Source organism: Pieris napi, chromosome 3, assembly GCF_905475465.1.
Source record: "Pieris napi chromosome 3, ilPieNapi1.2, whole genome shotgun sequence".
In the NCBI taxonomy this organism is placed as follows: domain Eukaryota; kingdom Metazoa; phylum Arthropoda; class Insecta; order Lepidoptera; family Pieridae; genus Pieris; species Pieris napi.
The window spans coordinates 7,018,752-7,031,245 of record NC_062236.1 but is presented as its reverse complement, the minus strand read 5'-3'; the positions used below and the strand labels follow the sequence as shown (position 1 = coordinate 7,031,245).

Sequence of the window (12,494 nt, the reverse complement as noted above, 5' to 3'; positions counted from 1 at the left end):
TGACGCTTATGAAAAACTTATTATTAGGTATGTATCTATTAATTACCACTTTTATTTGTAAAATTAATCAAATTTAATGAGTATAGTTTTAAAGTCAATACTACTATCAAAGCTAAACAATAGTTTCCCACGGTTTTTATCTAACAGGATACGCGTGGGTGATATATTTAGCAATTTTTTTTAAACAAATGTACGGGAATATTACGATAAAGTATCTAACGTACGTACAGGCGGTAGGGCGAAGGTCCTTGCCTCGTCAAATCAACAAAGCATCCACGCGCTAATGTATTCAAGGCAGCGATTGATGAAGTATAAAATTTCTCAGTACCGTCTCACTCACAATGGAATTATGATAATTTATCGGTTGGCTTGTGCCGGCCGAGTGTGTGGGAACGCGCAAGGCACGAGCTTTCCCACGACACCGATACGCGAAGAACAACGGCTTACCGAGTATAAGATTGAACGTCGCTTACGACGATTTACATTAAGGTTAAACAACGCGCTCGTTACTGTTTGGGCGTAAGCGCCGCTGAGGTGCTTCGGGCGAGTATTCTTGCTTCACTTGAGCAATACTTTGGGCGCTTAGGATGTTTTGTGCTCTGGTAAGAGGAGACAGAATTGGAGTAAGTAGCGTCACGGCAGTTTCGACCGCACAATGGCTCGGTTTCGAATCAACTAGCGGTGCTGAGAACTAACACCTTTGCGCGGATGTAGCGATTGTAATTGTTTATGACTAATTGGATTTCATGTACAGCGTTTAATGTATACAGTACCGGAGCTCATTAAGCACTGTAATTATTTAATATCAGATAAGGTTAACTAGCTGTATTTATGACAGGAGGTAGCTAAGAAGCCGACGTCATAAAATACAACGGAAAGAGATAAAGACGATGTAACATTGTAAAATAAAGTTAATATACTTCGAAAGAGCAAATTCTAGTACATTTTCAAAATCCCTGATAATAAACATCAGTTAGGTAAAAAGTCAAATTTCTAACCGTGTCTGTCTGTCTGCAAAGCGATAACGCTGCGTGTCGCTGAGCTGGAACGAGGGTTGCTACATAAAAGTTAATATAAAATTTGGGACTATTATATTTAATATAATTTGAAAATACTATATGTCTTTAAATTTGTTATGGCTAAATGTTTTTTAGTTCTTTTATATATTGCAATTAAACCATAGTTTAATATTATTTTCTATCGCTTTTTAAGTTTTTCACAATACACTTTATTTTTTATATTATCCCCTAAATTTTTGAATAAGGACAGGAGTGTGACAGTGATTTAATGTGTTGCCACAAGTCTTATGAATAGTCGTTGTGACGTCATTGAAATTCCCCTCGCGTGTGCTTTCTAAAGGTTATTAGTGACGTCATTGAAAGACGCGCGGACCCTGCGTCTGCGTAGTAATCTGAGGGGAGCGCGTGGGAATGTAGATCCAGGTGCCATCAGCCTAAGACTTGAACAGCTGTACAGTTTGTATGGCATATACTATTTTACGTTATTTAATTAAAAAAGGAAAAAATAAATATATAGTAGTGTAATATTGAGATACAAATAAAATCGTTTAATCTTATTGTTAATTTGTCTTATGTATTTTTTTAAATTCGTTTTTAATCTACAAAAATTTATAAGTACAATATTTACGATACATTGATACACAATTTTTTTATTTTATTACTATGCCATTTTAGAATCTAATACCTAATCAAAAAAATATGTTTTATTTTAATACAACTTAAGGTAAATTATAAAATATATTACGTCATTCACGAAAAATAGTGTCATAATATTAAAATTAAACTTACTCGTGCCACCCCTAATTTTATCACGGGCGTTTTGCCACAATCGCCGTAGGGCGCATAAAAGCAAGTCAACGAGCGGCGCGCGCGCCATTCGCTCAGATACCGTCGCGAGAGCAACACCAATGATTCTACCTGCTCGTACTATGTCCCCACACGGGGCTTTCCATCCTCCGGCACACGCACACCCAGATGAAGAACCAGTCTCCCGAACCTACCAATACCGCAAAGTAATGAAACCGATGCTTGAAAGAAAGCGTCGCGCGCGCATCAACCGCTGCCTTGACGAACTAAAGGATTTGATGGTGACCGCTCTCCAAGCGGAAGGTGAAAACGTCTCCAAGCTGGAGAAGGCAGACATCTTGGAGTTAACCGTGCGACATTTACATAGTTTGAAACGTCGCGGACAGTTAGTGCTGAAACCTGAAATGTCATATGCGGAGCGTTTTCGCGCAGGATTCGCTCAGTGTGCTACGGAAGTGTCTCAGTTTATAACAAACGCTACAGTGGCCGCCAATGCCATGCATAGGCAGGGACCTGTGGATCCCCAAGCTGGTGCCAGGTTACTTCAGCATTTAAGCAATTGTATAAGACGATTGGAGAGTCCGCCTGTTGTACAACCACAACCAATAGTGCCTAATGTAACCAGACCGACACCTGTGCAGGCGATAGCACCAGCTCAGGCTCCCCAAGTGCAGAGGCCAGTTTCGACCGAGAGGTGTTTGAAGAGGCCGCTAGAAGAAACAATAGACGTGGAAACAATTGGCAATAAGAGACAATACGCGCCGCCCTCGCCGCCGCACAGCCCCGCCTCCGAGTCTGACTCCTCCCAGTCGATGTGGCGGCCGTGGTGACAAGCCTGAGACCTGACCTCAGGATCCTCATGATCTCGAATGCTCTCCATCCAGGATTGTGTACCGTGTGATAGTTGAACTTTGTTGTTTTACCGTTAACGTTCCTAGAACCAGTGTGTTGGCATGCCTTGCTTGTTGATTGTTTTAATTTAATAAAGTTAGTTTTTTTTAATCGTGTTATTTCTTTCGGGAAAATGCATTTATTGTAGGACTTACATACCGTTAGTTAAGTTTTTACTGTGATATTCATACAGTTACATTTGTTAGGTTAGTTTTTCTAGAATTGTATAGAGATGATTAAACCACTGTAATCAAATAATAAAGAATGAGTTGTATTTATCTGGTTCGTTTTAATTCAAAACAAATATTTTAATCTCTTACCAGCTTTTGTCAACACTATAATGTAGATCAGCGAATCGATAAAATCGATATTGCGGTAATTATCGTAAACAAGTTCCACGGTGAACAATAAAAGTGTTTCATGAAATATTCAACAGATACCACATTTAAATGTCAATTCCCACGCTGTCTCTGTAATCTATGCTCTCTTACGTCGAACTATCGTGAGAGGAGTAGACAACTTAATGGCAACGTTGTTAGCAGTGATCAGAGTTTTAATCACCGCGATTAATTAATAATTCTTGATGTAATAATAAAATTAATTTAACATTAAAGCTTGTGATTGTGCGATTTTTTTCCATGACGCATAGTTCAACCGATAAAAAAGTCATAAGTTTTTCTTCTATTTTATTCATAGCTTGCAGAGTATAACAGAAATAGCAGAAATGTTATTGCATATAACTTCTATAAGTTTTTTATAAAATCTACTTACTATCAACTTAGTACACTTAGTTACATCAGCAAAATAGTTACGTGAATAAATTCATACAAGTTTTAAAACAATTACATTTAAAGGAACTCTTTTATGAAACAACATAAACTAATCAAGAACTCACTAGAAGAAAGCTTCTCACTCAACAGGTTCTCTTTAAGCGCTAATCACACTAGGTTGCCACAAAAAACAAACAAAATATTGCTATTAAAATCAAGTATCAACTACCGCTACCGGATTCATACTTAGTCCCGGAATTCTATTATGTCAGACGCATTTATAAGTTACATTATTTTTTAAGACCAGCCTCTTGCAAATGGAACAATTTTTTCACCGGGAATCGATTCACCGGCGTCCGGGATACATACCCGAGATGTAACTACTCCAATAAAAAGTTATTGACCAATTAAATACCAATGACCATTTAGGGTCAACGAAAATGTTATATAACAACCTGTAAGTAGCTTACTTAAAGTCTTATATCCCCTATTTGGGACAGACAGCAGTCTTCGTCTGTGGCTTCACTCAAGGTCGATCCAGCTTCTATCGCCTCTGCAATGATGCGTCGTTGCCAGGTCTGTTTTGGGTAACTTCGTTTTCTTTTGCCTTGGAGATTCCAGAGAGCTTCTTGGCATCTTGGATCCCTCCGGAGTGAACCCACTACCATTTTGGTGCTTAACAGTTCTGCCACTTACTTCGTTTTATTATTATTAGTTAAGGTTCAAGAAAGGACACGTTAAGATTTGGTGTTCGTTATATTAATTAAATCAATAATTGTATATGTACAAATAGTAAAAAAAAACAGTGGTGCTACAACCTATTTGGGTCAGGGCCTCAGATTTCTGTATCTATTTCGTGATCAATTATTTATCAATCTAATAGGCAAGTAGATCAGCCTCCTGTGCTGACTTTTTGGGTCTAAGGCAAGCCCTCACGATGTTTTCCTTCACCGTTCGAGTGGATGTTAAAATGCGCATATAGACAGAAAGTCCATTGGTGCCGTGCACAGCCGGGGATCGAACCTCAAGGATGAGTGTCGCACGCTGAAGCTACTAGGCCAAAACTGCTCCTACAAATAGTAAAGTTAAGATAAATTCTGCAATATCGGTCATCATTAGCGAATTTAAAGTGCCGGTTCCGATTCTAATTGAGCATTGCGTGCCGCGCCGTGGGAACGGTGAAAATAATATATTTACCGATTTACCTTAACCGTGGGAGCTACAGATTAATGATCTGTGGTGTATTGTTTTAATCTGGTTAGGTGAAATCTGATACGTCCGATTATCCGCACAAATCTTATACTAATATTTTTACTTTAACATTTTCGGCATATCTCATTGTCAAAAACAATGTTTTCAAATAACATCGTTTTTTTATTTATTTCCCCAAGCTGTATACATTATAAATACAATTTGTGGGTGTTAAACCAGACACGGTTTGTATGAGCCACGGGAGTCGCTTCTCGATTTTTTTTATATAATAGGGGGGCAAACGAGCTTACGGGACGACCAAAAAGGGCAGTCTTCGCAGCCCATAGACACCCATTTTTAGTGGGTGCGTTTCCGGCCTTTAAGTTAAGATATCCTAGCAGTACAAAAGTTTCGATTAATTTCATTCGAAATGACCGTTTCATAATTCATTAACACATCTAGAGATTTTAATGTGTTTCCTAGTGGTTGTTTAAAACCGTTGGAATGGCTATTTTGCCGGTTTTTTGTTCTAGACTTACTTTTGCCAGAGGGCGTCCACAGTCAGTCTCCATCGTGTTCGGTCTTAAGCCTTGTATTTCACCTCGCTCCAAGTCAATCCGACTCTTTCAGCGTTTTCTGCTCCTTCGACTTTAAATAAATATGTTACTTTCCGTCAGGATCCTCCACTCATCACAACAGTAGGAAAATGGATATACTTATTTTATTTTGAATGTTTTCCTAACATATTCACCACGGTACTATATTTTTAGATAATATGTAATACGATTTTGTTAGTTGGCGATTTGTTTTAGTTCCAAGTTCTGGAATAGCATAGACCAGAATTAATGACAATTGTTGCCCCATATAGGAGTGCACTCATTATATATGTGTTAAATTATCTATGAAAATAATAACTGTGCATATGACTATGAGTAAAACACTTGTTGTTGGCTCTTTGAACATAAGGTTAATTAACATATCCTTAAAAATTGCTTATTAACTGATACTTACCATAATAATAGGCAACGTACATTCAAGTTTAACGTATTCAAATACCTACGATGCTCAAATGAATATAAAAGAATATAATCCAAGTAGGAAGTTAGTTTGATTAATTTTATCGCTATCTTATCAAAATATTATATTTATAGTTGTATTGATTTCGTTAAATCTACTAAAAAATGATTAAATATTGCACCAAATAGAGAAAACAGAACGTTACACTAATGTTATATATAGAGAGAAGATTCTACATCTGTATGTTGTTGCTTTTTGTAATACAATAATGTATAAAGGTATACTGACATAGTGCCAATTATATAAATACCTATAAGTTAGTAATAAATTTATTTTAGTTTTCTTTTGATTCGTTTTTAATTACTTATTACTTTAAAAAAATAAGATATCTTAAGAAAAACAAACAACTTTATTATTGCATAAATAAAAATAACTTTGCATATTAATCTCCTTAAAATATTGTGACATAAAACGTTCACAACTTAATGTATAATTTACGACTTTGTTAATATATCCTAGTATTAATTATCTTGGCTCGTGTTGACGTTTAATTCTTATAGCGGACCTAGTTTAGTCTCTATTTCGGATAATTCAATCTAAACACGCTAATAAAAGATAAAAGAAAATAATCTACACAATGGCTTAAACGATACGTAGAATCTTTTTATATATCAGCTGTCTGTACTCAGAGTCAGTCATTAAATTATCTCTATAATATAACGTAACTCAACTGCGAAATGAAAGTTTTACTGATTGACTTAGGCAGGCTGGTTTTAGAGAACTTTTTAAACCTTTACAAAATGCCAATATTTATTATTGTTCAATCATGATTGGTGGGCGAGAAAATGATTAAAACTCAAATTCCTTGCTTTTTTCATAACAATAATAAAACACCGCATCCGGATTGAGTTTTAAAAAAATAATATTGCTGTTTCATTGCCTTTTTAGTATTATTTAATTTTAAAAAACAACTCAAATATTTCAATGTGAAAGCCTTCGGGCTAAATTTAGCATAAAAATGTATCGTTTGTGCATGTCGAAATGCCTGTTCGAGAAACTAGTTTTTAGGGAGAAATTTAATAATTGGAATCATAATTTAAATATAAATTGGATTTGTATGGTACTGATCCGTACTCCCTGCAACTCTGCTTGACTTATGAATTACCTTTATTGAGGATATAAAAAAGGTTTGGATTTGCATTTTATACTAAGCGAATTCCAGCCTATTGGTTTTTATTACGAAAGGAAAGATTGTGAGAAAACTGTTTTTATTTAAGAATATCAGGCCAAGGAGCTGTTTTAATAATTTCGCCTTAATTCTTATTAGGAATACATATTAAGAATATCTATAGACTGCAATTCTTATATTTTAAAATTCGGGATAAGATAGGAATATTTTTGAATAAAATTGTGTTAAAATGTTACACAAATATACAAGTGTATATTAAACATTTAAGGACAAATAAAATATACATATGAAGCTATAAACGGTATATTTATATGTTAATCGATAATTTATTTTTATTGCCTTCGAATGGAGGTTATTGGTGTATTTTTAATAATTACAACTTTGAGCCGGGCCGTCACGTTTTTAATTATTTTCGAAGTGAATGTGTGATGCACGATGCAATTAAGATTAATGTGTTTGTGTCAAAATAGCTTGAAGGTGTCTATATTATAATTAGATTTATATCATCTGTGGGTTGGTGGTAAATATTGCTGAATTCGGAGTTCTGGATTCGATTTATAGCAAATTTAGTTAAGTTGGACATTAGGTTTGCTTGTATTACTAAAATTCAGTAAGTGATGTCCAGTTGGGGGATATGACTAAACGTTGATTAGGTTAACAGCCTTGCGATTCTGTAACTCACTTTTCGAACTCTCACAGCGGTTTTCACAGCGGCGCCCAAGTCAGTCATTTTACGATTTGGCATTCTGATAAACAAAAAACAAGCTCCCTCCTTATCAGAATGCCTGTGAGTTACAGAATCGCAAGGCTGATAACCAAGACTATGCATTTAAAACAGGTAGCAAGAACGTTTGTTTCACATTCCCGACATCAACACCAACTATGCCAAAACTCAGTTTTGTATTGCATAGCCCAGAAATACAACTACCAATATTTAAGCGTCTTTTTCCTTATGTAATATTTGAAACTTTTTGTTTATATAATGTATTGAATCTTGGCTATATGTTTAGTATAATTTATATATATAATATATGTTAGCTGTAGGAGTACGAAATAAATAAATAAGAAGAGTGGTCCGTGGGGTCCTAGCGCTTTAAGGCTTTTTAAAGAAATATCAAAAAGGTTAGTCGACATCACAGGAGACCGAGGATCTGGCAGCTACCTCGGACAAAGAATTAGTCTAGCAATTCAAAGGGGGAACGCTGCCAGTATCTTCGGAACCTTGCCTAAAGGGACTCCTTTTTATAATATATTTTAGTTTATGTTAAGGTTAGTTGTTTATTTCAATGTATAATGTATAGAATTTATTAAATATATATTTCTTTTATGTTAAAGAACATAATATTTTAAAAATAAGAAAATATTTACCAAAATTTATCAATATCAATCAGTGAAGGCAAAAACATCACACCACATGCCCCAAAAAATCTATAGCGCTTGTTATTTGTTTCACATGCATTTCGTATTCGAACCTAAGACCTCCATTACACGTTGAACCATCTAAACTTGGTTTAATGCGAATGGCGATGATCACAAATATATTTATATGTAGATTCAAGTAAGCGGTTGCCTATCATAGACTCGTGCTTAGATTAAATTCGTCTTAAAAAACATCTCGTCTATTAAAAAGGATAAACATGAAGTGGTATGATGAGGATCTTTCGCGTCAAGTCGCACGTCTGTTCGTGAGCGCGGCGCGCGACCCGCGTCACGCGGCGACTGCACGAGCACACAGGGACGAATTTTAATATAATTCACAGTTAAATCAACGACTTACTATCATTATAGAGCTATCTATGTTAATCAAACTAGACCGTATATTTCAAAAACTTGGCTAAGGTACGATTTTCTTTCGTATTTTCACTTTTGATTGGTAAGATAATTCTCCATATTCTTTGATGTTGTTGAAACTTACGAATATTTAGCACACTTTCTACTCCTTGATAAAACAATTTCAAAGAATGTCCGCAACTTAAAGATGAATCTAAAACATAGTTCCGTTAGTTTAAGTAGACATTGGTAAACGTAATAATACTGTAAAACAAATGCTACAAATCCCACAAATACGTCCCTGTTCTTAACTCGCTACAGGCGATAGTTTTCCCACGGTCCCAGCCGCATCGTGGCCAAGACTGCCATTTGCATGCCCTCCCCGCCCCGCAACCGCCTACCGCATTACACAACCAATTTAAAAGCCCCAACGCTCTAAATCATTACTTATCACGGATCTGCTATTTCACTTGGTTGGCTAATTTACGGCCAATTCATTAGGAAGATCCGACGCGAGACGATTACTGTGTAATTGGAATGAATTGCGTTCTTTGTTTAAAATGCTTATGGTTGTCTCAAGAAATACACGAGATTTTCATTAGCTGTTAAACAATCTATATAAATAAAATATTTTGCTGAGAGCAAAACCCGAAGACGCCTGGACTAACACGAGTATTTTATATTTATACGACTTATTGGTCTAGTGGTTAGTACCCCTGACTGCGAATCCATGCGTCCCGGGTTCCTCGGCTGAGACGAAGATCGATGTGATGAGCATTTGGTGTTGTGCTTAGGTCTTAGGTGTTTAAATATGTATTTATACGTCTATCTATCGATAATATGTATGTATATCCGTTGCCTAGTACCCATAACACAAGCTTCACGCTTTAGCTTAGCATGGGACTAGGTCAATTGGTGTGAATTGTATAAAAAAAATAAAAAAAAATTATGAACTCTGAGAAAGGTTTTAAGAGAGAGAAATTAAAAAAAATTGTACGGAAAAACCATAAAACCAGCTTTCTTTTTCAGATTCCTGAACGAAACAGCTTGGTGATATATTATTTTTCAAGGCTTACGAGTTACGGTTGAACGTGCAAAGCCTTCGGGTCGCTTTTATATAATAAAATCGAATATGATATAATACTGTTTATGTATATGTGAAAGAAACCTCTCGGGGTCACGTTCTGCTTGTTTGTATTTGTGATTTTGTTATAGAATTTGTAGGCAGCAGTCCTCGTTATTTATTAACGTTGTGGGTTAGTATCAGTATCTAGTATGTATTGCTCTCAAGCACCTCAAGCCTCATTGACATTTATTAAAAGCGCCTGGAGATGTGTCGTGTTGGTTTCGTGTAGTACCATTTAGTACAGTGAGAGCCTCCTAGCCTAGAGTATCAGGTCTCCCATACTGTGTCCTGTGGTGATCCAGAATCAAATCAAACCTATACAGAAGAGACTTGAGTAATTGCTAGCGTTATGCTTAAAGTGTGTATGATTAAACAATAATTGTAGATTTTGATTTTGATTAATAAACAAAACTATTAACTAAACCATTGGTACAATTATTTATTTCCTGGCATTCCTGTGTTGTGGGTGACCCAACTTTTCCGAGGTACAAGACAACAAAACTAACACAATTTTTTTTTTAAACATAACATTGACTTAATAAATTAATTTACTTTAAGGCACTTAATAAATTTCGTTAACTTTAGACTTTTAAAGTATTATATGCTTATAAGCTGAACGGGCAAACGGGCAGGATGCTCAACTGATCTTAAGTATTTAGATACCTCCCAGCATTCACACCTACAACGTTAGAACGCACACCTTTGATACCTGCGTCTTAGGAATTGGAAACCCCACTTTATACACTATAAACCACACATAAGTATAGATGCCCTTTTCTGGTGTTATTTAAATAAACCGCGCATTTTCTCTTATCGTGAATCTTCTAATGACTAATATTAAACAAAAAGAATAGGTATGTCAAAAACTAGATTCGTTTTATGATTAAGTTATAATAAAGTTTTATATTATGAGTCGTAAAACATAATCTTGACCTTTCCTAGGCATCATGATATGTATAATTAATGCAGATATCTTAGAATTATGGTAATAAAAACTAAAATATGCGAAACGCGGCTTAAGATTTTCTTATAATATTAATTTATCTTTTTACATAAATTAGTGTTTGCTAATAAAGTAGCACAAATTTCGTTCTTTTTATGTCTTAAATAGTGAAATTTAATTAATGTATCATATTATTAATAATAATTAATCTTCTTTTTAGTCGCATTCTTCATTGCTAAAGCTTGTGCTGGTGTTGTATATCTTCCTCCATTCCAGTCTTCGGCAAGCCTTATCACCTGTGGACTACTAAGGCTTGTAAGGTGGTTTCCAGCGAGTCGTCAGAATCGGAGTCTAGTGCCTTCCACTCTACCGGTCACGACAAGCTTATCCAAGCTAAATATCCTTTGGTACCACACTGAAGATGAAGGTATGTGGGGCATATACAGAGTCCTCAATAAATCACAAAAGAAGAAAGAAGCTGTCTCTTTCATAAAAGATGGTGAGCAACTAACCATGGCTGATTCGGTAAAGTAACTGGCCGATACCTTCTACCCCGCAGACGACATGGCAGCCGAAACTGTTGGTCACAAACAGATCCGAGAAGACGCGGATCTGGTTAATATGCGGAGCCAAAACAAAACTTTGGACCCACCATTTACCATGGGCACCTCGTCAAAGTGACCAACAGTCCCATCTATCCTAAAAAGGCCCAGGAGGAGATGGCCTGGCATCGGATATCTACGTGGAAGCAATAATGGCTCAAGTAACGCTAATGCTTGGATACTTGCAGTGTGGAGAGAGGCTACAATTGTTGTGTTGCGAAAACCGGCAAGGGACGACTACTGCACAGCCTAATCATATAGGCCTATCGGACTCTTGCCAGTCATGGGAAAAATGTTTGAAACACTGATCACCGTACACAGTACACATATACACACATACAGTACAACATAGTACAGAGATTCAGCACCGTATACAAATTTGGCAACACTACGTTTATCTATTAATAATTCAATTAAACTACATCCTTGATGGGCGTTGACCTTCAGAGCATCTGTTTGATTGTGTATTTTTCTAAACAGACAATCAGGTAAGTTAGTTGCAAACCGAGCCGACTTATTTAGTCTAATACGTGCCAGTCCCTCACTATATTATCTTTTACCGTACGAGGAAATTATAATACATCATAGAAAGAAAGCTTCATTAGTTTCCTACCGGGTTTCAAATACACGATCTCAGAGTTGAGATTAAAGCTGCAGTTTCACTAGGCAAACGGTTGTTGTCTATTAAAAAATAAACAAGAAATCCTAACCTTAAGAAAAAATCTATTTTGTATCGGTAAATACCCATGCAGGTAGATTATATTAATTTACCCAAACGAAATTAAATGCCTACAAAGCCTCTAACGGTACACCCATTTGCAACTTCTATTACCAACCATAAAATAAACTTTCTTTAAAATAACATTTCGGCACGGTCAAACAGTTCAAACACACGCCAAGCAATAAACAATATCATAAAAACTAAAATAAACGATTCGTAAATAAAACTAAATTACCCCAAATTACGCAAACACTATTTCCTTATTGTTAACTAAACCCAAGCTGAGAAAGTACCGACTTAGCGGTGCGCGTTCGCGTGATGAAAAACTATAAAAAATGAATGAGCTATCACTGTTTAAGATACAGCACTTCGCGATTTTATTGAGAAACGAGATCGCTTGGTGTTCCCACGCCACGTTTTCCGGCCGCAGCGAATTTTGACAGATAAC

The 12,494-nt window shown here is 36.0% G+C and overlaps 1 protein-coding gene across 1 annotated transcript; it reads left to right on the top strand.

Moving 5' to 3' along the window:
- The first annotated feature begins 1,879 nt into the window (after nt 1-1,879).
- Nucleotides 1,880-2,996, top strand: LOC125063751 (enhancer of split mbeta protein-like). Its single transcript, XM_047670352.1, has one exon. It carries the CDS (start codon nt 1,928-1,930, stop codon nt 2,654-2,656), a length of 729 nt encoding a protein of 242 aa, XP_047526308.1. The 5' UTR covers nt 1,880-1,927; the 3' UTR covers nt 2,657-2,996.
- The last annotated feature ends 9,498 nt before the right edge of the window (nt 2,997-12,494 follow it).